Here is a 23,267-nt window from a genome sequence, read left to right on the forward strand (position 1 = left end):
TCCAAGGACATGAGGGGACACAGGGGGACACAGGGGGGACACGGGACCCAATCCCAGGACATGAGGGGACACAGAGGGACACGGGGGGTCTGCGGGGGGCACAGGGGGGATATGGGGGGCATGGGGGGACACAGGACCCAATCCTGGGACACGAGAGGACATGGGGGGGCACGGGGGGGCGGGGGGGGGTATTGGGGGACCCAGGGGACACGGGGTGGGGCCATGGGGGGCCATGGGACCCAATCCCGGGACATGAGGGGACACAGAGGGACACAGGGGGGGCACAGGCGGGACATAGGCGAGATATGGAGGGGCCTGGGGGGACACAGGGGGGGCCTGGGGGGACATAGGATCCAATCCTGGGACACGGGGGACACGGGGGGGGGCATGGCAGGACGTGGGGGGGCACAGGACCCAACCCTGGGACATGGGGGGACATGAGGGGACGTGAGGGGACACAGGACCCCGTGGGGCCTCACTCCGGGACACGAGGGAATGGGGGGGATGCAGGACCCCCCGGGGCCACATCCCACCCCCCCATCCCGTCCCCCCCCATCGCGGCCCCACAGAGGCCGACGCAGCGGGTCCTTGGGGAGCCTCTTTATTGCGTCCGTCCATCCGCCCGTCCGTCCGCGCGGCCCCCGGCCCCGTGGCGGGGGGGCCCTGGGGGGCGCCATGGGGGGGGACCGCCAGGGGCCCCGCGCCGGCCCCGTCACTGCTTGATCTGGCCCCCGTCGCCCTCGCTCACGAAGCGCTTCCGGCCCCTGCGGAGCAGGAGGAGGAGGAGGAAGGGGATGGGGACGGGGATGGGGATGGGGACGGGGATGGGGGGGGCCCCCCGCACCCCCCCGCGCCCCCGGTACCTGGCGGGGCAGGCGTCGCGCAGCGCCCGGGTGATGACGCCCGCGGCGAAGCAGCGCTCCACCAGCCGCTCCAGCACGCCCTGCGCCTGCGGCACGTCCAGGCTCAGGTCCCCCAGCTCCTCGTAGACCCGCTGGAAGCCCTGGGGGCGGCACGACGGCGTTGGGCCCCCGCAGCCCCCCCAGACCCCGCGCCCCCCGCGCCCCCCGCCCCGCTCACCCGGTTCATCTGGTCCAGCGTCACCAGCCCCGTCTCCCACAGCACCTTCAGCAGCGTCACCATCATGGTGACGGGAGCCTCGCCGGAGCCCTCCAGCACCATCAGCAGGGCCTGCGGCGGCGGGGGTCAGTGCGGGGCGGCACCGCGGCCCCCCCGGCCCCCCCGGCCCCCCCTCACCTCGTACACCAGCTCGTGGTGGAAGTGGGGCACCTCCAGCTCCCGCAGGCAGTGCTCGGCCTCCGCCACCTCCCCGGACAGCAGGTACTCGCGCAGCAGCAGGTTCATCTGCGGAGAGACGGCGCCGGGCGCGGGCACGCCGGCGGGCGCAGCGGGATGGCACCGCAGGAGCATCGCGGGGACACGTGCGGACACGGCGCGGGCACGCCGGTGGGCGCAGCGGGATGGCACCGCAGGAGCATCGCGGGGACACGCGGGGACACGGCGCGGGCACGCCGGCGGGCGCAGCGGGATGGCACCGCAGGAGCATCGCGGGGACACGTGCGGACACGGCGCGGGCACGCCGGCGGGCGCAGCGGGATGGCACCGCAGGAGCATCGCGGGGACACGCGGGGACACGGCGCGGGCACGCCGGCGGGCGCAGCGGGATGGCACCGCAGGAGCATCGCGGGGACACGCGGGGACACGGCGCGGGCACGCCGGCGGGCGCAGCGGGATGGCACCGCAGGAGCATCGCGGGGACACGCGGGGACACGGCGCGGGCACGCCGGCGGGCGCAGCGGGATGGCACCGCAGGAGCATCGCGGGGACACGCGGGGACACGGCGCGGGCACGCCGGCGGGCGCAGCGGGATGGCACCGCAGGAGCATCGCGGGGACACGCGGGGACACGGCGCGGGCACGCCGGTGGGCGCAGCGGGATGGCACCGCAGGAGCATCGCGGGGACACGCGGGGACACAGCGCGGGCACGCCGGCGGGCGCAGCGGGATGGCACCGCAGGAGCATCGCGGGGACACGCGGGGACACGGCGCGGGCACGCCGGCGGGCGCAGCGGGATGGCACCGCAGGAGCATCGCGGGGACACGCGGGGACACGGTGCGGGCACGCCGGCGGGCGCAGCGGGATGGCACCGCAGGAGCATCACGGGGACACGTGGGGACATGGTGCGGGCATGGCAGTGGGGGTAGCATGGGATGGCACGGCAGGAGCACCGCGGGGATATGGCGCGAGCACGTCAGCAGGCACAGCACAGGATGGCAGGGCAGGAGCATCGCGGGGACACTCGGGGACACGGCGCAGGCACGCCGGTGGACACAGTGCGGGCTGGCATGGCAGCAGCACTGTGGGGAACATGGACGGCGTGGGGACAGCCCGGGGGGGTGCTGCGGGGGAGTCACGCTGGCAGCGGTGCAGGGACAGCTGGGGACACAGGTGGAGGGACAGGTCAGGCATGGAGACGCATCTGGAGGGACACCGCAGGGACCAGGGGACACATCCGGGGGATGTGGCATGGGGACATCCAGGGCCACCTCGGGGGGACGAGGCACAGGGAGGGCCACGGGGCCAAAGCACGGAGACACGGCGGCACATCCCAAGGGGTGGGACAGGGCTATGGCCGGGGGACACAGTGCAGGACAGCCACGGGGACACGTCCCAGGGGACGGGGCGCGGGGACGGCCGGGGGACAGGGCACAGGACAGCCACGGGGACGCGTCCCACTGACCTCCTTGATGAGGTGCTTGACGGGGCGCTGGCCGCCCCCCACGCCCCACACGTTGTCCAGCCGGTTGACGTCGCGCTTGATGCGGAGCAGCACGGCAGCGCGGTCCAGGGCGGCCCTGCGGGCAGGCGGGTGAGCCAGGGCGGCGCGCGGGGTGGCACCGTGCAGGGTGTCACGGCACGGGGTGGCACGGCGCGGTGGCACTTACCTGGCGTGCTCGCAGTCCACCCGGCCCTTGTAGCGCTCCAGGAAGTCGAGGGGCAGCGCGTGGTCGGCCACCGCCCGGGCGATGAACTGTCCCAGCATCTGGGCAGAGACGGGGTGGGCTCCCGGCCCGGCGCATCCCCTCCCCGGCACGTTCCCTCCCGCACGGCCGTGTCCCCGTCCCCGTCCCCGTCCCCGCCTGCGCGCACCTGCGGGGCCTCGGGGGTGTCGAGGATGAGGTCGGGCAGGTCGCGCAGCATCTTGTCGAAGGCCCAGGCGATGTCCTCGGGGGTCACCACGCGGCCCACCAGGTCGGAGAGCAGGCGGGACGTCAGCTCCCGGTGGCTGGCCTTGCCCTCCAGCGCCAGGGCCACCGCCAGCGAGGGCACCGCGTGCTTCCGGCTGCCCAGGTTCAGCCCCCGCAGCAGCTCCTGCGCCCCCGAGGCGTCACCCGCCCGGCGGCGGGTCCCCGTCCCCCAGGGTCCCCATCCCCGAGGGACCCCCGTCCCCCAGGGTCCTCATCCCTGAGGGTCCCCTGTCCCTAAGGGTCCCCATCCCTGAGGGTCCCCATCCCCAAAGGACGCCGTCTTCCAGGGTCCCCATCCCCGAGGGACCCCCATTCCCCAGTGTCCTCATTCCTGAGGGTCCCCTGCCCCTAAGGGTCCCCATCCCTGAGGGTCTCGTGTCCCCTCTCTGAGGGTCCCCGTCCCCAAAGGACACCGTCCCCCAGGGTCCCTGTCCCCTCCCCGAGGAAGCCCATCCCCGAGGGTCCCCCACGCCCAGGAGACCCCTGCTCCCTCCCCAAGGGACCCCTTTGGACCCCTGTCTCATCCCCAAAGGGCTCCTGCCCCCTCCATGAGGGTCGCCATCCTCGAGGGACCCCCATCTGCTCCCCGAGGGACCCCTGCCCCTCCATGAGGGTCCCCATCCCCAAGGGATCCCCATCCCCTCCCCGAGGGCCCCCATCCCTGAGGGACCCCATCCCCTCCCTGAGGGACCCCCATCCCCTCCCCGGGGGACCCCTGCCCCTCCATGAGGGTCGCCATCCCCGAGGGACCCCCATCCGCTCCCCGAGGGACTCCCTGCCCTCCATGAGGGTCCCTGCTCCCGAGGGACCCCCATCCCCTTCCCAAGGGACACCTGCTCCTACATGAGGGTCCCCATCCCCAAGGGACCCCCATCCCCTCCCCGAGGGACCCCCATCCCCTCCCTGAGGGATCCCCATCCCCGAGGGACCCCCATCCCCTCCATGAGGGTCCCCATCCCTGAGGGACCCCTTCCCCTCCCCGGGGGACCCCCATCCCTGAGAGACCCCCATCCCCGAGGGACCCCCATCCCCTTCCCAAGGGACCCCTGTCCCTCCATGAAGGACCCCATCCCCTCCCCAAGGGACCCCCCCCCCGCAGCCCGCCCGGTCCCCGAGCGCCGGCTCACCATGACCTCGCTGGTGTCCCCGTGCTCGAAGTACTCCAGCACCATGGGCTGCACGTTCTTCTGCAGCTCGCCCTCCTCCAGCTCGGGCACCACCGTGGCGTAGACCGTGTCCCCCTGCGGCGACGGCACGCGGCAGCCCGCGGCCTCGAGCCAGCTCCGGCACCGGTGCCGGCACGGGGGCCGCGGGCGGGGGGGGGGCCCTACCTGCGCCGCCTCGTCGTAGTTGGGGTCGCGGGCGTCGGGCTCCTGGTAGCCGTACACCACGCCGGGGGCACCCCACACGCCCTTGCCCCCCGCACCGCCTGTGCCAGTGCATGGGGTGAGCGTGGGGCACCGCCGGCCGGGACCCCCGTGCCGGGGCTGCCTCGGGGCCCTGCCCCACGGCGGGATGCCAGAGGGGTCCCAGCCCCACAGGGTGACGATGGGGCTATGGAGGGGTCTGGGTGCCATGCGGATGCAGGATGGGATCCCAGCCCCACAGGGCAGTGATGGGGCTACGGAGGGGTCCCGACCCCATGGGTGTGCAGGAGGAGTCCCAGCCCCATGGGGCAACGACGGGGCTATGGAGGGGTCTGGGTGCCATGCGGATGCAGGAGGGGTCCCAGCCCCACAGGTCAGTGATGGGGCCATGGGGGGCTCCCAGCCCCACGGGGGATGCAGGAGGGATCCCAGCCCCACGGAGCAGTGAAGGGGCCATGGGGGGCTCCCAGCCCCACGGGGGATGCAGGAGGGCTCCCAGCCCCACGGGGACGCAGGAGGGCTCCCGGCCCCAGGGGACCACGCAGGGCTGCTGGCCCCCCAGCGCGGCCCGCGGCCCCTCACCTTTCTTGGGCAGCCCGCGGCCCTTGCCGGTGCGGGACTTGCGGTCGTGGGCCTTGCCCTTGGGGCTGCCGGGCTCGGCGCTGGGCTCGGCGCCCTCCGACAGCGACTCGCGGGCCGAGTCCCGGGACGAGGTGCGCCGCAGCCGCCGCTTGGCCTTGGCCTTCAGCCGCGCCTCGTGCAGCAGCTTCTCCTGGGGGGTCCAGGCGCGCGGCCCCCCGCCCCCCAGCAGAGCCTCCTCCCCGGCCTCCTCCTCCTCCTCCTCCGCGGCCCCCGGGCACGGCCCCTGCGGCGGCACCGTCAACGGGGACCCCGACAGGCCCTGCCACGGTTCCCCAGACCCCTCCACGGCCCCCCCGGGACCCTCCCGGGCCCCCCCGTGGTCCCGCGCCCAAACAGACGCCCCCAGGGACCCCCCCGCCGACCCTCCTCTTGCTCCTTCACGGCCCCCCCCAGGCCCCCCCGGGCTCCCCAGGGCCCCCCGCTCTGCCACGACCCCCCCCCCTCGGGCGCCCCGACGGTCTCAGCGCGGCCCCGGCCCTGCCCCTGCCCCGCCGCCGCCCCCCCCCCCCCCCCCCGGGCCCCGCCGTGCGCACGTGGCACCGGGGCCGCCCGCCGCGGTTGCCGGGACCGGGACCAGAGCCGGTGCCGGAGGTCGGTGCCGCGGCTCGGTGCCGGGCGCGGGCGGTGGTCAGTCCGGGGGTCCGGTGCCGGGGGCGCTCGGGGGGGGGGGGGGTCCGGTGCCGGGGCAGCGCTCGGCCCGGGGTGGGGTGGGGCGGTCCGGTGTCGGTGTCGGTGCCGGTGCCGGGGGGCGGCCCGGGTCCGGGGTCGGTACTTGCCGTGGCGAAGGGGGCGCGGTCGGCGGCGCCCAGCTCGGCCGCGCTGGCGGCGGGCACGGCGGAGGCGGACATGCCGGGCGGCACCGCGACCGCGACCGCGACCGGGGCGGCAGCGGGACGGGACCGGGACCGGGACCGGGGACCGGGAAGGGGCGCGCGGCTCGGCCCGACCCCGCCCCGCCGCGCGGAGGAAGTGACCGGGCGGCGGCGGCGGCGGCATCATGGGAGCCGTAGTCCCCCCGCCACCGGCCCCGGCCCCGGCCCCGTGGGCACGGGCACCGTGGGAACCGGCCCCGTGGGCACCGGCCCCGAGCCCGGGCGGCGCAGGGCCGGGAACGGAGGCGCCACTCGACCCCGGTGCCCGGCGCCGCTTCCCGGTGCAGCTCCGGGGCGCAGGGAGGCGAAACCCTGGTCCGGGCTTCGGCCGGCTGGCGGGGGACGGCGGCACCGGGGCCCCCCGCGCCCACCCCCGTGCCCCCCGCGCAGGGCCACCCGGGGCAGCGGCGGAGCAGGCGGGAGCCGGGGTGCTGCAGCCGCTTTATTGCCACCGCCCCGGGGGGGCTCAGGGCTGGGGGCCGCGGGCCGCGCAGGGCAGCCCGGGCACACGCCAGCGCCGCGGGCCGTGCAGGCGCAGCGCCAGCCACTGCTGCTGGCTGCCGCTCAGGTAGGGCTCGGGGACGCCCCCCCGGTGCCCCCCGGGCCGCTCCGCCGCCGTCCCCCCCGCCGCCGCCGCTGCCTCCAGGCTCTCCAGGCTGTGCAGGCCGCCGGGGCCCGGCTCCGGCTCTGGCGCGCGGACGCCGTCGGTCGAGCCTGGCGGGAGGAGAGGCCGGAGTCAGGCGAGGGGCCGGGGGGCCCGGCTCCCCCCACGCACCCCGTCCCGGCACCGTGCCCGCGGCGGCATGCAGCGCCCCGGGGACACCCACGCCGTTCCGGGGGCCGGGACACCCGGGGGAGAGCCCGAAGGCCGGTCCCGGCTCCGCGGCGTGCAGCAGGGCTGGAGCCGGGGGAGCCCCGCGGGGGCTGCGAGCCGGGACCCCCCCCCCCCCCGTGCCCGCGCACTCACAGCAGCGGCGCAGCGCCTGCCAGCCGGGGCGGGACAGGCAGGAGCTGCCGCGGGGCTGCTGCAGCAGGCAGAGGATGGCGCCGTCCATCTGCTGGAAGACGCGCAGGGAGAGCAGCGCCCGCCGGCTCTCGGGCGCCAGGCCGTAGCGCTCCGACTGCACCAGCTCCCGCAGCAGCCCGAAGTCCTGCCTCAGCTGCAGGGCGCCCTGCAGGCTGCGGAGACGGGCAGCCGTCAGCCCCCGCCGCCCCCCCGGCCGCCCCCCCGGCCCTGCCCGGCACCTGAACTTGATCTTCCGGGCGAGGATGTGGTCCATCCAGGCCTCCGCGAAGGCCGTGGTGACGCGGGCCAGCGTGGGCGCCTGGGCGTCGCGCGGCAGCAGCTGGGCGCCCTGCAGCACCTGGCCCAGCACCGTCTGCGCCGCGGCGGCCGCGTACTCGCTGGGGCAGCTGGGCAGCTCTGCGGGGACGCGGGGACCCCCGTGAGCCCCGCCGGCACCGGCAGCCCGGCCCCCGCGGTGCCGCCAGCCCGGTACCCACCGGGGCGGAGGCCGAGCCGCCAGTGCTTGCCCAGCGGCATGGTCTGGTCGAAGATCTCCGCCGACATCCGCTTGCAGCTGCTGGAGAAGCTCCTCAGCACGTCCTCCGAGAAGAGCTGCAGCAGAGCGCGGGGCGGCTGGCGGCACGTCCCCGAGGGCCGCACCAGCCCGTGGCACCACCGCCCACCCGCCACGGCACCCCTCGCGGCACAGCGCGGCCGTACCTGGATGCCGGCAGCCGCCGCGCGGATCTGCTGGCAGAGCCACCGCTCCTGGTGGCAGAGCAGGGCCGAGGGCAGCGGCTCGGTGCCGTCCTCCGCCTCGGGGAAGGCCGCGTCCACCAGCACCGCCAGCCTGTCCGTCTCGGCCTTCAGCAGCTGCAGGCAGGAGGGAGGGGGGTGAGGCCGGATCCTGCCCGGCAGCCGGGCCCAGCCCCACAGCGGGACCGGGGGGGGCGGGGGGGGCTCTGCCCCACGCGCTTGCCTGCAGGTCTCCCTGGGTGACGAGCAGGAAGGGCCGCAGGGACCAGGACGCCAGGTACTGGTGGGCTTTGCCCCTGAGCCAGGAGCCGGCGGCCTGCGCCGTGGCCAGGCAGCAGCCCAGCAGCTGCAGGCGCAGCCCGGGGGGGCCGGGGGGGCCGCCTGGGGGGCACAGAGCGGAGACGGCGTGGCTGGGCTGCACCGCGGGGCCGGCAGCGCCCAACGCCCGGCAGCGGCAACGCGCCCGGGGCCGCCCCACTCACCCGCCGGCGCGCCGGCGCGCGGCTCCAGGCACCGCAGGGCGAAGGCCAGCGCGGGGAAGAGCTGCTGCAGCTGCCGCGCCGTCCGGCTCTGCGCCGCGCCTCCCGCCCGCCCCGGCTCCGCGCAGCACTTGTCCGAGAGCCCCGAGCCCAGGGCCCGGGCGAAGCCTGCGGGCAGGCGGATGCGGGGTGAGCCGTGCCGTGGCCCCGAGCCCCCGCCGAGCCGGCACCGCCGAGACGCGCCGCCCGCCGCCGCTCACCTGGGTCCCAGCTCAGGCAGCCGGCCCAGCAGAGCAGGCGCAGGCAGAGCCGCCGCAGCTCCTCCTCGCACGCCGGCGGCAGCGGGGCTGCAAGGGGCCGCGGCGTCAGGGCCAGCCGGCCCGCGGCGGGGGCTGCGGAGCCCCGGCGCCGCGTCTCGGAGCCGGCCGCGGGCACGGAAGCACCCGCACCCCCCCGCGCCCCGCACCTACCCTGTGCCAGCGCCTGGCCCAGCTCCCGCGCCAGCGCCAGGGCCGTGCCGGCCCCACACGGCAGCCGCCCGGCCCGCGGCCCCTCCAGGCGATGGCCCAGCGCGGCGCCCGCCGCCCCCCAGTACAGCGGGGAGTACTGGGTGCGCAGGGCCTCGGCCGCCTCCGCGTCGCACGTGTCCAGCCACCGCGCCGCCTTCCAGCCGGCAGAGCCGGGCCGCGGGGCACCGCCAGGGCCGGAGACCGGCAGCACCGGGGCCTCGGGGCGCTCCGCCGTTGTCACCGTCTCCGGCGGGGGCCGGTGCAGCACGTGGTGGCAGAGGCTGTCGGTGGAGGCCACCAGCACCCCCAGGACGAGGCTCATGAGCGCCGCGTCCTCCCGGCACAGCGCCTGCAGCTCCGCGGGGAGCCCCGCCGGCTCCCCCCGCCCCGCGGGTCCCGCGTCGGCGGAGCGCCGCTCCGGAGGCCAAGGCACCGCGGCATCTTCCCAACGGACGTGCTCGGGCCCGTCGGCCCCGTCCTGGCGCTGCAGGAGCCGGTGGAGCCGCTCGGCGGCCAGGCAGCCCCGCTCGGCAGCCAGGATCGCCAGCACCCGCCCCACGGGGAAGGCCCGGGGGGCACCGGCAGCCCCCGCGTTCCCTGCGCCGGGGCCCAGCTCCGGGGCCAGCTCGGCCACCACGCCGTTGTAGATCTCCAGGCCTCGGAAGAGGTCGGCGAGAAGCGCCGGGGGGGCCGGGGCGCGGGCCAGGCCCCGCAGCGAGGCCTCGGCGCGGCCCTCCACCAGGCGCGCGGCCTGCAGCGCCAGCAGCCCCAGCGCCCGCCGCATGCGCGGCACCGCCTCGTGCCCCCGCAGCAGCAGCGGCCGCAGCCACGCGTCGCCGCGCAGCCGTCGCTGCAGGGCGCTCCAGTGGCCGGCGTGCACCCGCAGCTCCTCGCAGAGCGCCCGCAGCGCCCGCGCCGCCCCCGGCTCCCCGCCCGGCTCCTCCGCGACCAGCAGCAGCCGGCGGACGAAGTCGGAGGCGGCCTGGAGGCGGCGGCAGTAGTCGCGGGCGAGGCGGAGGTGGTGGCGGTGCCGCAGCAGGGCGTGCAGGGCGGCGCAGCGCCGGGCCACGCGCGGGTGCACGGGGTGGTAGGAGAAGGGCGCGGGTGCCGCCTCGCCGGGCGGGGGCCGCACGCGGCCCTGGAAGGTCTCGGTGCGGGGATTCTCCCAGACGCAGACGCCCCGGAGCAGCCCCGGGAAGCTCCGCTCCACCCGCGCCAGGTCCTCGTCGTCGCTGCCGTCGGGGCGCTCGCCGGGGCGCTCGTTGGGGCGCGGCGGCAGCAGGCGCCGCAGCCCGGGGCTCACGCAGCCCCGCAGCGCCGCCTCCGCCTTCTGCAGCGACCGCGCCAGGTTCCCCAGGGAGCTGCTGCCTGCGGGGAGACGGCGGCGCTGGGCAGGGTGGCAGCCCCCCCGGCCCCCCGCGGCTGCTCCGCCTCTGCCGCGCCGGCGTTTTCACCTCCCGCGCTCCGCCGCCGGGGCCGCCGGTAATTCCCGGGGATCAGGCGGCCCGGCCCCGCCACCGGGAGCCGCGGCACAAATGCAATTAAGGGCTCAGCGCCGTAAGAAGGCTCCCGGCGTAAGAAGGCTCCCGGCGCGCGCAGGCGGAGTTGGGCCCCCGGGCGCTCCCCCCCCGCCGCCGACGCGGCCCCGCTCACCCTGCTCGGGCGGCTGCTCCAGCCCCCCGCGGGCGGCCCCCCGGCTCGGTGAGGCTCCCGGCACCCGCAGGGGCGGCAGGACGGAGCCCGGGGCCTGCGGCCGGCGGGACATGAGCAGCAGGAAGAGGGCGTGCAGGCCGATGCCCCCCGCCTCCAGCAGCTGCAAGGAAGAGCCACGGCGGGTCAGAGCGGGCTGCCCCCCCCCAGCCCCTCGCCTGGGGGGCAGCGACAGCCCCCCATGGGCCCTGCGGCCCCAGTACCTCCCCCCTGCGCCAGCCCCGGGCACCCGCGGCCTCCCCGGTGACCCCCCCCGCAGCCCCCCCAGCACCTGTGCACGACCCCCAGGCTCCCCACAGCCAGGCCCCCCAGGCGCCCCCCTCCCTGCCCGGACCCCCTCCCAGCCCCCCAGTGCCCCCCATAGCCCTGCTCCCTGCCCGGTGCTCCCTATAGGGCCCCCCATAGCCCTGTTCTCTGCCCAGTGCCCCCCTCGGAGGCCCCTACAGCCCCCCATTCCCTGCCCAGTGCCCCCAGCGGGTCCCCAGCCCCCCACAGGACCCCCCATAGCCCCCCACTCCCTGCCCAGTGCCCCCCATATGGCCCCCTGCCCCCCATAGCCGCCTGTTCCCTGCCCGGTGCCCCCCAGCCCCCCGCTGCCTGCCTGGTGTCCCCCTCGGAGGCCCCCCGGGCCCCCCCAGCCCCCGCACTGCCGGGGGGGTCACGGGCCCTCGAACTGGGGCGGGGGACAGGGGCGGGGCCTAGGCACGAGGGCGGGGCCTCTCGCTCGGGGGCGGGGCCGACCCCCGAGAGGGGCGTCGTCCCGCGCGGCGGGCGGGGCTCGGCACTGGCCCCGCCTCCTCCCGGCTCGTCACCGCGCTACGGCGGCCCGCGGGTCCCGCCGGCCTCCCCTCCCGCCCGCCAGCGCCGCGCCGGGGCCGCGCTCCCTACCTGCCCGCGCGCCGCCCGCCCGCCCGCCCGCGCCCCCACGTGGCCCCGCCGCCGCCAACCGGCGCCCGCGGAGCGGACGCGTCACCGGTCACGCAGCGGCGGCGGCGGCAGGCCCCGAGCTGCGAGTCCCCGCCCCTCGGCGGGGCCACGCCCCCGCGCGGCAGGGAGGGGCGGGGCTTGTGTGACGTGCAACCAGGGGGCGGGGCCTGTGCGCGAGGGCCGGCCGGGGGCGGGGCCCGCCGTTGCTAGGCAGCCGCCGGGGCCTCGGGCGCCGCTAGGCCGCGGGGTCCCGCTGCTGCCCCCCGCGGGCGGCCCGGCCCGGAGCTGCCGTGGGAGCGGCCCCGTCTCACCCCGCGCTGCCTGGGGGAAACGGAGGCAGCGGGCAGGGATGGCGGGGCCCGGCAGGGGGCCCTGCCTGGCATGGCTGCAGGGCCGGGGCCCGGCTGCTCCCCTCGCTGGCTCCTCGGCGGAGCAGGGCCGAGCTTTGCTCCCCGAACGCCCCCTCCGCCCCGGCCCTCCTGGCGGCTGCCGTCCCCTGCCCCTCGCAGGGTGCCGCCATGGGGCCGCCATGCCACCCTCCCCCCGGAGCAGGGTCCTCCCGGTGTCCCCTCCGGGCACGGCGCTCCCCGGCCTCACCTCGAGGGAGGGCTTCCCGCAGCTCCTCTCAAGGCCGCCGTCCCCCATGCTGCAGCATCCCCGGAGCTGGGCCGGGCGGCCGCCCACGGGCAGGGCCGGAGGGAAATGAGCTTAGTCCTCATCCGCACGCTAATCCAATCCCGGCGGCCGAGGGGAGAGGGGCTCGCGCTGATCCCAGGGCGCCCGGGCACCCGCCCGCGCCTCCCTCCCTCCCGCGGCGTCACCGATCCCGTCCGCAAACGCGGCGCCTCGGCCACCCCACCGGGCACAGCCACACCAACACCGTGAGCAGCAGGCAGCAAACGCCCTGCTGAGTTACAGCTGTAATCCCGTTGCGCTAGCACGCTGAGTTAAGGTACCATGTAAAAATACTCTTTAACGTGTTACTGGTGCCTCTTACTCCTCGTCCCCGCGGGGAGACGCCGTGAGGGGACGCGGGGCCCCGCCCAGCACAGGGATGGCACGGGGGAACACGGCCCCGGCCCCGCTGCGCGCTGCCCCCCGCCCTGTCTTGGGCCTCGCGGGCCGCCGTCGCGCACGGCTTGCCCGCAGCCAAGATGGCGGCAGGGCGGCCTCGCCCTCCCGCCGCGGCGGCGTACGGCGCTTCCGGTCAGCGTGAAGGCAGAGCTTCCGCGGCGGGCGGAAGCGCTTCTGGCGGCGGCGGCGGGCCGCGGCCATGCTGGGGGCGGGCGGGCCGCAGGGTCCCGCTGGGGCCGCCTTTGACGACTGCCCCTGGGGCTGCGTGCGGGGGGCGGGCGGCTGGAGCGGCTGTACGTGGGGAGGGGCCTGTGCGGGGGCCCGGGGCAGGGGGCCGGGGCGGGGACGCCGGGGGGGAGGGGGGGGAGTCCCCGGGGCAAAGAAGCCGCGGGGCGGGAGACCCGGGGGTGGGAGTCCCCGGGGCAGGGCTGATGCGGGGGGGGTGGTCGGGGGGGCCCTGTGGTAGGGCCGGTGCAGGGGGCCTGGTGAGGGTCCCCGGGGCAGGGCCGGTCTAGGGGGGCCTGGGAGGGGGGGTCCCCGGGGCAGGGCCGGTATGGAGGGGGGGCGGTGCGGGGAGGGGGCCCGGGGGGAGTCCCTGGGGCAGGGTCGTTGCAGGGGAGCCTGGGGGTGCCCCTAGGGCAGAGCCAGTGCGGGGGTCTGGGGGGCTTCTGGGGCAGAGCCGGTTTAGGGGGGCCCGGTAGGGGTTCCCGGGGCAGAGCTGGTGTGGGAGGGCCCGGGGGGGGTCCCGGAGGCAGAGCCAGTGTGGGGAGACCCGGCGGGGGGGCCCTGGGCGCAGAGCCAGTGTGGGGGGTCCCGGGGGCAGAGCTGGTGAGGGAGGGCCCGGGGGGGGCCCGGGGGCAGAGCCGGTGGGGGGGGGCATCCCCAGGGCAGAGCCGGTCTAGGGGGGCCTGGTAGAGGTTCCCGGGGTAGAGCTGGTGCGGGGGGGGTCCCAGGGGGGTTCCCCAGGGCAGAGCCGGTGCGGGACCACGGCGGTGACAAGAGCCGGGTCCTGCGGTGCCGGTGCCGGGAGGCAGCTGGGCGGTGGGGGCAGCCCGGTGGCGGCGCCAGGCCGGGCGGTGAGGGGCGGTGAGGGCCGCCCCCGCCCTGCCCCGCGGCCTCCCGCTGCGGCACCGTTTCAGTTTCGTTTCCGCCGGCAGCTGCGGCTCTGCCGCGCTCCCCCGCAGCGCCCCGCTGCCCGCTGCACGCCGCGCCCGGCGCCCCGGAGCCCCGCTGGGGACAGCGGCAGGTGGGTGGCAGGGCCTCCCGGGGGCCTCGCGGCGGCCTGGCCGCGGGAGGACGGCTGGGGAGAGGCTGCGGGGAAGCTCCCTCCCCGGCTCCCGGCTGCGGCACAGGTGTTTCCAGAGCGGCGGGAGCTGGTGGGGAGCCCGCGGGGAGCGGCTGGCGCGTAGAGAAGCTGCTCCACCTCCCGGTCTCTGCAGACTGCCCTGGACGTGATGCATCACGCTGCGATGGGGGACGTGTTTGGGGCGCAGGATGCGTTCGACCACGGTGGAGCCAGAAGAGCCGCTGGCCAGAGATGCTCAGGTGATAGTGCTGGGGGCAGCGGCTGAGCCGAGGAGCTGCCTGCAGGGCTCGGGGCTCGGAGCAGCGAGTCTCGCCCCTGCCGTTGCGGGGGAGCCGCTCTGCTGACTTGGGCGGCCGCCTCCTCGGGCTTGGGATGGTGCCGCAAACCGTGGGCAGCAGAAGCTGGCGGAGCTGGGGCACCCGCCTCTTCGCCTCCATCCAGCGTGCGGGAGCTGCTGTTTTTGGAAGAGCATTAGGGTGCTTTTCGTGCTGGGCCCGTGCTGCTGCGAAGCGCCGGCTTGCCGGCCCCGGAGGGGGCTGCGGTGTGGAGGCGGGGGGCTGCCGCGTGCTCCCGGCCGGGCTCCGCGTTGCTCCCTGGTGCCGGGTGCCCGCTGAGACGCGGTGGGTTTGGAGAAGAGGCGCTCCAGCCTGCGGCCTGGCTGTGTCTCACCGCCGTTGCGTGACGGGAGAGCCGAGCTTCTCCCCAGTACCACGGCCTTGCTGGGGGAACGCGTGGCGCGGGCTCCGGGAGGGCTGTGGTCCCTGCGGGGAGCTCACCTTTCAGGTCTGATCCCACTTTTCGAGCGCATCCTTCAGCTGCTGGTTGCTGTTGTTTCTAGGCTGTAGTTGGTTGTACTTGTCCGTTTGCTTTGTTGAACTCGGGGCTGTAGGTAGCTGCCTGTTCTTACTGTGTCTGGGCGGTTGCTGCGTCTCAGAACAGCAGGTGAAGCTCGGAGCGCCTGCGGGGACAGTTTGTTCTTTTGGTGATGGCGCGGGAGGAGGTGTCAGGATAGAGGCAGCTGTTTCTGGTGTCCCGCGGTCACAGGAGGAGAGCAGCGGGGCATGTCCGTGTCCGACGCGCGTGGCAGCGTCGCTCTCCTCTCCTGAGTGCGGCCGTTCTCCCCGCAAAGGCTGGGAATTCCGCTACAACGCCGGCCACCCGGAGCCCTCCAGCGAGGAGGAGAACGAGGAGGAGGAGTGGACTGACTACAGCCAGGACTGTGACGTCCCCGATGAGGACAGCAATCCTGCTTACCACTTCTGCGGGTTCAAGAAGTCTTTCCTGTGCAAGGACCCTCTGTCTGCTCGCTCGCCCCAGCGCTTCCTAGACACAAAAATGCACGTCATAGACCTGCCCTGGAAGCAGCAGGTTACAGCCGAGGTAACGGATTAGCGAGGTGCTGTCCTGGGCTCTGTGTTCCCGGTCTTTTCTCCGGAGCTGCCCTGTGTCCCAGCTCGTCACCTCCACACCCGTGCGATGTCGTGTCGCCTGGTGCCTCTTGTCCTGCCTGCTCGCGAGGCCCAGAGGGGCGAGGAGGTGCAGGGCGCAGGCTCTGCCGTTCCCTCGTGCCGGGGACGCCGTCCCTGCTGCCCCCCTCAGCCGTGTCGACCCCGCGGGCGCGGGCCGCTGCGAGCGGGCTGCTGCGGCTGCTGGGGGTGGCCCGCAGCGGGGCGAGTCCCTCGGGTGCTCCGACCGCCTGCTCTGCCGCGGGGACTCGCGGGCATTTCCCATGCCCGGCCCGCAATCCCCGGCTCTGGGAGGGGCGACAGCGCTGTGGGGAAGCTGCCTCGGCTCTGTGGGGCGGCTGCTTTGCCTCCCGGCTGGAGTAAGGCACAGCTTTTCCAAGCGAGCTGCTCCCCGCCAGCCTCGGTGTTGGCTGCTGCAGAGCCACCTCGGGCCGATGGCACCTCTGCGCTGCGGCTCTTAGGCAGGGGTGGCTGAGTTGCATTTTCACTTCTGCGTGAGCACGCAGCTGCTGAGCTGCCTCAGCCGCCTGCCCACAAACTGTGTTCTAGACGCCGTGGCTCTTCCGTGAGCTCTTTCCAGCTCCTCGGCGTTGCTTGCAGCCAGGCCACGTGCCCTGCAGGAGCTCTGTGCCACGCGCAGAGGCCGCTGAGGCCCTGCTGTCTGTGCATCCAGGGCTCTGCTGCTTGTGGCATGGCGTTGGGAGTTCACGCTTGGTCCAGGGCTTTGGGGGGTCACTGGCACCTGTTTCTTCCCAGGAAGCAGAGAAAAACGCGAAGGAGCTGGTGGCAGAGGAAGAGCGGATGAAGAAGAAAGCCGAGAAGAAGAAGCTCAAGAAGAAGGTGGGTGTGCCCTGCCGCTGGGCTTTGCGTGGCCTGCCCTGGAGCATGGGCGCCCCTGGGCAGGTTTTCTCTTCCTCAAAACCTTGCTGGTAGCTCGGGGGGGTGAGGCAGGTCTCATGGGAAAGGACTGCTGCTCATTTACGCTTCTTCCCCTAAGCAGCAGGTGAGGCAAAGAGCTGTGGTTTGGGCTCAGGTTTGCATTTGCGCTGCTTTGCCCAGCACCAGCTCATGGCTTTCTCTCTGGTTTCCAGAAGCAGAAAGACCGGAAGAGACAAGAAAAATTATGTCAAGAGCTAAAAAGCAAGGAGGAGGCTGAGCTGGTGAGTGTGTGTACCTTCCTTCTGGGCCGGCCAGCCTTGCCCCCTCCGGTCCCTGGGCGTGGAGCCGGGCTCTGCTGCAGTCGGGCACGTGGTGCCTTCGGGGGATCTCGTGAAGGTCTGAGCGGGGGAAGTTGAGGCTGCGGGAGCTGCTGGAGGCTGCGTCCTCCACAAAGGGTGCCGGTCACGGGGGGAGGTTAGGGTTTGGGCTGGCAGAACCGTGCTGCCCGGGTCGCAGTGCCCGCGCAGCTGCCATCTCCCTTCCTGCGCTCTCCCCAGGGCTCGTCGTCTCTGAACGGTGCTGCGGGCGCCGGCAACAGCGATAACAGCGGTGCAGAGGAGGCGAAGGACTGCCCGGAGCCCAGCCCCTCGCAGGGCCCTGGGGAGAGGGCGGCCTGCCCTGCGGAGGAGGGAGCGGGAGGCCCGGAGGCCGGCACGGAGGAGGCGGTGGAGGTGAGGCGCTGCCAGGGTGGGCTGCGCTGAGCCGCGTTTCGGTCGGGGCCGTCGCGGTCAGCCCACGGGCACTGCGCAGCGTGGGCCGTGCTCCCGGCCTGGGTGCTGCCCCGCAGTCGGGAGCGCGCGGCTTTGCGGGCCCCCCTGAGCTGCTCCCCTCCCTCAGGACGAGCTGGACCTGAGCTGCATCTTCGTCTCCAAAGCATGGCAGAAAGCAGGTGTGAAGCTGCCGGTGCCTGGGAAGGAGAAAGCGGCCAAAACTGGTGCAGAGCCAGACAAGAGGCCCCAGGAGAAAGTGAGTTGGGTCCCGCAGCGGCCCCTCCTCGAGGGGCACCTCCCCTGCTGCCCAGGGGCCCTGCCGGCCTGCAGACCAGGGCGCAGGCTTTCCTGAGGCTCCGGGGTGGGGGTCCGGGGCTGCTCGCAGGCTGAGGCCGTGTGAGCTGACTGCAGCTGCAGTGGCTCAGTACGGGATACGTAGGAGGGTACGAGTACTTTTGGCCCTGGCTGGCTTCTTTCTTCCCATCGTGTGGCTGGCCCGACTTGTGAGTGAGGGTTGGGGGATGCTGTGCCGGCACAGGGAGCCCCCAGGGCTGGGAAGTGGCACTCGCTGGCTTCTTGAGGGGCTGGCTGAGCGTGCGGGTCCCCAGCCCGTACCTCCAGCTGAGGGCGGTGCTGCGATCGGGGCCGCAGTGCCCGCAGGAGGCTGTGCCGGCAGCTCTGGGCCTGCCCCCCTGCCCGGCTGTACGGGCTGGAGCCGCGGTGCCTTCCGTCCCACCGAGGCCGGGTGGTGTGCGTGGATGTAGGGCCGTGCGTCCTGCAGCGAGCCCTGTTCCCGCCCCAGCAGCTGGGGGGTGAGCTGTGGGGTGGGCGCCCTTCTGCCCCAGCTCTTTGGAGGAGGCTGGACGGGCCTGGCTGCCCCGCAGGAGCCCGAGCCCGAGCCCTCGCCGCCGTGCCTGGCTGCCCCGCAGGAGCCCTCGCCCTCGCCGCCGTGCCTGGCTGCCCCGCAGGAGCCCGAGCCTGTGCCCCTGGACGCAAGCGTGGTGGAGCAGAGCCTGATTCTAGCAGGTCAGTGCCTCCGACGTCCCCGGGCAGCGAGAGCGTGAGGGCGGGCACGTGGGGACCCTGCCCTGCTTCCCCCGGGCTCCGTGGGGAGGTTTGCCCGCAGGAGGGTTTGCTCTGGGCACGCATTCCCATGTCACCCGCTGCCGTGGCACTTGCTGTGGCTCTGGGCTGGTCTTGGCGTGCTTTAACCGCACGATGCAGACCGAGCTTCCGTCTCCTTCGCCCTGCTGCTCTTTGCTCCTCCCGGAAGATGTGCACGTCTCCGCTGCGCGCTGGGGACGCGGCTCCGCTCTCCCAGCTGGGCTGCCGGGAGGGCGCGAGGTCCGCAGCGGGTGCCGCTCTCCCCGCAGGCTGCGGGAACGAGGCTGCCCAGAGCGGCCGCTACGCGGAGGCGGTGCAGGCCTTCACGGAGGCCGTGAAGCTGAATCCCAGGGAGTACCGGTGAGCGGCAGGGCGGGGAGGCGGGCGTCTTCTGGCCCTGGCGCTGCGGGATTGCAGCCCGGGGCCCTGTGCCCTGGCTGCCGGTGGGCAGGGAGCCCTCCGTGCGCTCTGGCTGCGTGCGCAGCGGCCCGTGGACGCCTGGCTGACCTCTGTCTCCCCCCAGGCTCTTCGGGAACCGCTCGTACTGCTATGAGAAACTGCAGCAATACGAGGAGGCTCTCAGGGATGCGCAGGTGTCTCTCAGTCTCCAGCCCACATGGCCCAAAGGCTTCTTTCGCAAGGGCAAAGCCCTGAGGGGGCTGAAGGTACCAGGGCTGGGGGGGGCGGGCAGGGGTAGCGGGTGGGGGGTGTCAGTGAGGCCGGTCAGAGCCCTTTACAGGGGTGGAGGAGGGAGACCTGGCCTGGGATGGGTGCTGGGTGCTGAGGCCCGGGCTCCGGCGGTGGCGGCGAAGCGGAAGCGTGTCCAGCAGTCAGGCAGGAGCTCAGCACCTCTCGTTGGCCCCAGCGCTACGCCGAGGCTGTGAGCACCTTCGAGGAGCTGCTGCGCCTGGACGGCTCCTACGCCGATGCGGCTGCCCAGCTGCAGGACTGCCGGGCCCTGCTGCAGGTGAGCCCCGGCTGCCCCGGCAGCGCCGCTCGCGCTCAGCTGCCTTGGCCTGGCTGATCTCCTCCCCCCTCTGCAGCAGACCGGCTCCGGCAGCGCGAGCAGCCCCGGGGGTGTCCCGGCCCAGTCCCTGCTGGAAACTGGGGAGCCTCCGCTGCCTCTGTCTGGTAAGGCTCCCTTGGCACCGAGGTCCGGTTTGGCTTTGGAGCCGGCGGCTGGGATGGCGCTGGGGGGCCTTGGGCTGGCGATGGGGGTTGCCGCAGAGCTGGTGGGGAGCAGGGGGGACCTTGGGGCCGAGGCCACCTGCAGTCTGTCACACACTGCCCGGTCGGGCCCGCGAAGCCTGCTGAGCCCTGGCCTCCCTTTCGGCAGGGGAGTGGACGAGTGGAAGCTGCTCTGACGCGGACAGGAATGGGTTTGTGACCGTCACAAGCTCGAGGAGCCATTCGAAAGGCCTGGCCCGGGCAGTAGTTCCAGCTAGCAGCAAGCAGAGCCTGACCCTGCCCCTGCAGCACCCGGCCAGGTAGGAGCGAGGGCCGGGGGGAGGCGCAGAGGACAGGCCCGAGGGGACCGTGCAGCGCTGGGCTTGGCTGGGGGGGTGCCCGCTGCTCGCGGGGGGACAGCAGGCAGGAATGGGTGAATCCCATAGCTTGCACATGGAGCTGGTGACGCTGGCGAGTCCTCAAGCTGGTGCGCAGGATGAAGCCGGCTACCGGTGATGCTGATGTGGTTGGCAGGGACTGCTATCCTTTGTGGGTCGGGAACGTCACCGCCAGGATCACCGAGAAGGTGCTGCAGAGCTCCTTTAGCCGGTGAGTATTTGCCCGGGCTGGATGCCCGGAGACCCTCTGTCCTGCTCCCTGTAACCCTCGCTGTGCCGAGACCCCGCAGCTGCGGTGTCCTGCCAGTCCCACATCTGTCCTGTCCCACTTAACCGTCATTGCGCTGAGACCCTGTGTCTGCGCTGCGCCGTTGGCACCGCATCTGTCCTGTCCCACGTGACTGTCCCTGCGCTGTGTCCCCGTTCCCTGGTGCTCCTGGCCTGCAGCCGCTCGCCTTGTGAGGCCCCAGACTGCCTGGTGCTCCGCTGCCTCCAGGAGCTGAGCCAGCCTGTCCCATCACAGCTCGGCCGTGTTTCCAGGCTGTATTTCGCCTTCCCCAAAGAGCGGGAGCAAAATGTAGGTGCGGGGGCTTCTCTGCAGCAGTTAGTTGCTAAGACCCTCTCTACCGCACAGGTTTGGGCAGATCCGCTTTATCCGGATGCTCCCGGAGAGACACTGTGCCTTCATCAACTTCACCCAGAAAGCATCAGCCGAAGCGGCCTACAAGACCATGCTGGTGAGCTCCGGGGCCGGGACACCGCCGCGGAGACCCGGCAGCCCTGGATGCAGGGGCAGGACGGGATAGGCCGGGAGCCTGCAGCGAGGTGGGGGCCGCCCGTGGCTCTGCGCTGCAGCCCCGCTCCTGTCCTTCCCCTGCGCGGGGGGTGCCTGGGCCGGCGTGGGGGCTGCTGCTGACAGCTCTGCCTCCCCAGGGTGCTGACGTGGAAGGGACCAAGCTGGTGCTGCAGCTCAAACACCCCTCCCACGCGACGCCGCCCCCCGGCAACTACCAGCGCCCCGCCGTGAAGTAGGTGCCTCCGCGGGGGCTCCCCCGGCCGGGGCGTCCCGTGAGCTGCCGGGCAGCGGAGCGGAGCGGAGCAATCTTGCACCGCTGGGAGAGCACGGAGGAGCTGGGCCCCTAGTGCTGCCCCACGTCCTTGGCAGCCGGCCCCACAGGACTGCCGCGGTGGGACGGCGTGCGGCTCTGGGCTGCTGGGGGAGGCCGGCGCAGGGAGAGCTGGGCTGCCTCGGGAGGGGGGTGGCCCCGCAGCAAGGCCCCTGCTCCCGTAGCCCAACACTAAGCGAAGCCCGCGGCTCCGGGGCAGGGGCAGGGCTGTGACCAGGACGGGTCCTGGCCCTTCTGGGAGCTGGGCTTCTCTGTGGCCCCGCAGCTGGGTCATGCTCTACCTCGTGCCACCTCGAGTGGCTGTGCCTTGGGGGGTCCTGCCCTGTGTGGGCTCTGTGTGCAGCCCCCCTGCTCCTGTCCAGGCGTTTTTACGGTGTCGCCGCACCGTGGTTGTGACCCTCCCCGCAGCGGGGGAGGGGCTCTGCGGTGGGCGCGGGTCTTGCTCGCCGCACGTGTGGCCTGGGGGCTGCCCCGGCCCCGGGCTGCCGTCCCGACGCTCTGCTCGGGGTCCCGCAGGAGCGGGAGGCCGGGGGGGCTGTGCTCACCCCGGAGCTCCTCACGGCCCTGCGACCCCGTGTCTGGCGCTGGGGAAGGGCGCTGTGCTGCAGGGCCGGCTGCTACCCTCAGCTCTTTCAGGGATTTGTACCTGCTTTGGGTTTCTTAATAAAACCGAGATCCGCCACTGAGCTTGTGCGTGTCCTTCCCTGCTGCTCTCGGCCCTGGGCCAGGCTGTGCCGCTGCCACCGGGTCACAGCGCCCGGCCCCGGCCCCCAGCCTGGCAGTGCCCCAGCACCCCTGGCTCAGCGCCGTCCCTTTTGCATCTCGGATCTGGGCATCCTGGACTGGAAGGGCTCTGCCCCGCCACGGAGACGTGGAGGAGCCGGCCTTCCCCTGCATGGGGGCTGGCGGGGGCCTGGGCTACCTGCGGGGCTCGGCTGCCCCCGGCCTCGTGGGGCTGTGGGGAGGTGCTGCTCGCCCCTGCCCCGGGTCTCTGCAGGCGGCAGTTGTCCCTGTCTCTTGTGTCAACATGAAGCTGCTCGTTCCTGCCCGGGGCTCTGTGTCCACCAGCACAAGGAGCCCCAGGCAGGTGGTGTTCGCTCCCGAGATGTGATGGAAATCCCTCTCAGCCTCCTCTGATCGCTCGCTGCGCTGGGCATGCGCTCGCTCCCTGGTTTTCTGCAGCCCTGGGCAGCGTGGCTGCTGCCTCCCAGCTCCGTCTGCCTCCCCGCGCTGCCCGAGCCTCGCGGGACGTCTTATGCGGGGACCTGGGGCGGCTTCGTGGCCAAGCCCTCCCCGGGGAGCGGCCCTGGTCCTGCCTGGCCGCGGTGCTGCCCTCGGGCACGGCTTGAATTTGCAGCGCTTCTCCCCGTGCCGAGATGGCTGCAGCCCCAGCGCCGGTGAGCCCCGGGTCGGCGGGGAGCGGAGGCAGGTCCGCAGCTCCCACACGGGCTCAATCATCGCCCCGGATCCGTCTCGCTGCGGAAAGAGTCGGTTTTCCTGAACGGCGGGGAAACCCTACACCGGGAGCCGGCCTCCCCTCGTCTGGCGCGGGGCGGCGAGCGCCAGCGGCACGGCTCCCAGGGGGGACGGGGTGTTTCATTTCAAAGCTGGAAGCTTTCCCAGAGAAGATGCATGGTGCAGTGGGTGTATTTTGTCTCTCAGTCCCTTCAAGACTCAAAAGCGATTGATTGTCTGGGACTAACTTGCTGCCTTTGAAGCGTTTGGGGTTGCCGTTAAGCTCTATTAAAGTTCACTTTGCAGCAGCACCCGCGGCACAAGGGGAGGCTGAGTTTCCCATCGAACATCTGTGGGTTTTTAGCAGGATTATCTCTAATGGAGCTGCCCTTTGAGCCCTCCGAGGGCTTCGCGTGATTTACCGAGGGAAGCTGTGTTCGGCGGCTCTCACGGGGGAGAGCAGCAAGCGCGAGCCGGCTCTTGCGCTGTGGCGTCCGCCCCCCCTCACCCCAACCCTGGCCGCGGTGCCCCACGGGTCTTACGGCAGCGAATGCACGAGCACGTTTCTGCTCACCTGCGGGCGGGGGACAGGCTTGGCCGCGAGGCAGCTCCGGCACCTCCGAGGCTCGGATCCGGCCGACCGGGCGGGCAGGGGCCGAGCTCCCGGCAGAGGTGCGAGCGCTGCCAGGGCCGGCTTGGCTCTTCCCTCGGCGTTTGCTTCCCCGTTGCACCAGCTTGTCTTTACGCAGGGACTTTCTCCGCTGCGCACGGGGCTGTTTCTTCGCTCAGCCCCCGGCGCTCGCCGCTCCTGCCCATTGCAGACCCCGCGGTCGCTGCCCGGCCGTTGCCGCCTTCGGTGCAGCGCTGGCGCCGAGCGTTTCCCTCCGCCGGTCCGCAGCGATCGAGGTCAAGCCGAGCGCTTGCAGCGCCGAGGTCAGCACTGCCCTGGGTCTGCGCAGGCCGAGGAAGCGTCGCCCGGGGCAG

At 73.9% G+C, this 23,267-nt stretch overlaps 3 protein-coding genes across 8 annotated transcripts; 1 reads left to right on the forward strand and 2 right to left on the reverse strand.

The window, feature by feature from the left end:
* Positions 1-585: 585 nt before the first annotated feature.
* On the reverse strand, positions 586-6,252 carry LOC112981398 (programmed cell death protein 4-like). Of its 2 annotated transcripts, none has more exons than XM_064503971.1 (11): positions 6,055-6,252; positions 5,219-5,501; positions 4,601-4,698; positions 4,397-4,510; positions 3,172-3,393; positions 2,967-3,064; positions 2,762-2,876; positions 1,258-1,365; positions 1,081-1,191; positions 864-949; positions 586-764 (listed from the first exon to the last, which is right to left on the reverse strand). In XM_064503971.1, the coding sequence occupies exons 1-11, from the start codon at positions 6,124-6,126 to the stop codon at positions 713-715; spliced, it is 1,359 nt and encodes a 452-aa protein (XP_064360041.1). In that variant the 5' UTR covers positions 6,127-6,252; the 3' UTR covers positions 586-712. The 2 variants fall into 2 exon arrangements, with proteins under 2 accessions (XP_064360041.1, XP_064360040.1); XM_064503970.1 differs by having other exon boundaries at positions 864-1,003; positions 6,055-6,251.
* Positions 6,253-6,579: 327 nt separating this feature from the next.
* Positions 6,580-12,583, reverse strand: CCDC142 (coiled-coil domain containing 142). The gene is made up of 11 exons (XM_064503964.1): positions 12,135-12,583; positions 10,554-10,713; positions 8,862-10,268; positions 8,652-8,738; positions 8,395-8,559; positions 8,136-8,293; positions 7,877-8,029; positions 7,654-7,768; positions 7,396-7,573; positions 7,118-7,329; positions 6,580-6,864 (listed from the first exon to the last, which is right to left on the reverse strand). Exons 1-11 carry the CDS (start codon positions 12,180-12,182, stop codon positions 6,617-6,619), a joined length of 2,931 nt encoding a protein of 976 aa, XP_064360034.1. The 5' UTR covers positions 12,183-12,583; the 3' UTR covers positions 6,580-6,616.
* A 146-nt stretch (positions 12,584-12,729) lies between these two features.
* Positions 12,730-21,510, forward strand: TTC31 (tetratricopeptide repeat domain 31). Of its 5 annotated transcripts, none has more exons than XM_064503965.1 (17): positions 12,731-12,904; positions 13,769-13,857; positions 14,051-14,156; positions 15,047-15,297; positions 16,140-16,223; positions 16,475-16,543; positions 16,820-16,993; positions 17,160-17,288; positions 17,878-18,058; positions 18,406-18,496; positions 18,660-18,801; positions 19,002-19,103; positions 19,180-19,267; positions 19,473-19,623; positions 19,838-19,912; positions 20,336-20,438; positions 20,635-21,510. In XM_064503965.1, the coding sequence occupies exons 1-17, from the start codon at positions 12,811-12,813 to the stop codon at positions 20,731-20,733; spliced, it is 2,028 nt and encodes a 675-aa protein (XP_064360035.1). In that variant the 5' UTR covers positions 12,731-12,810; the 3' UTR covers positions 20,734-21,510. The 5 variants fall into 5 exon arrangements, with proteins under 5 accessions (XP_064360039.1, XP_064360035.1, XP_064360036.1 ...); XM_064503966.1 differs by having other exon boundaries at positions 19,183-19,267; XM_064503967.1 differs by having other exon boundaries at positions 17,917-18,058.
* Positions 21,511-23,267: the final 1,757 nt, after the last annotated feature.

Source organism: Dromaius novaehollandiae, unplaced genomic scaffold (genome assembly GCF_036370855.1).
Source record: "Dromaius novaehollandiae isolate bDroNov1 unplaced genomic scaffold, bDroNov1.hap1 HAP1_SCAFFOLD_70, whole genome shotgun sequence".
Classification (NCBI taxonomy): Eukaryota; Metazoa; Chordata; class Aves; order Casuariiformes; family Dromaiidae; genus Dromaius; species Dromaius novaehollandiae.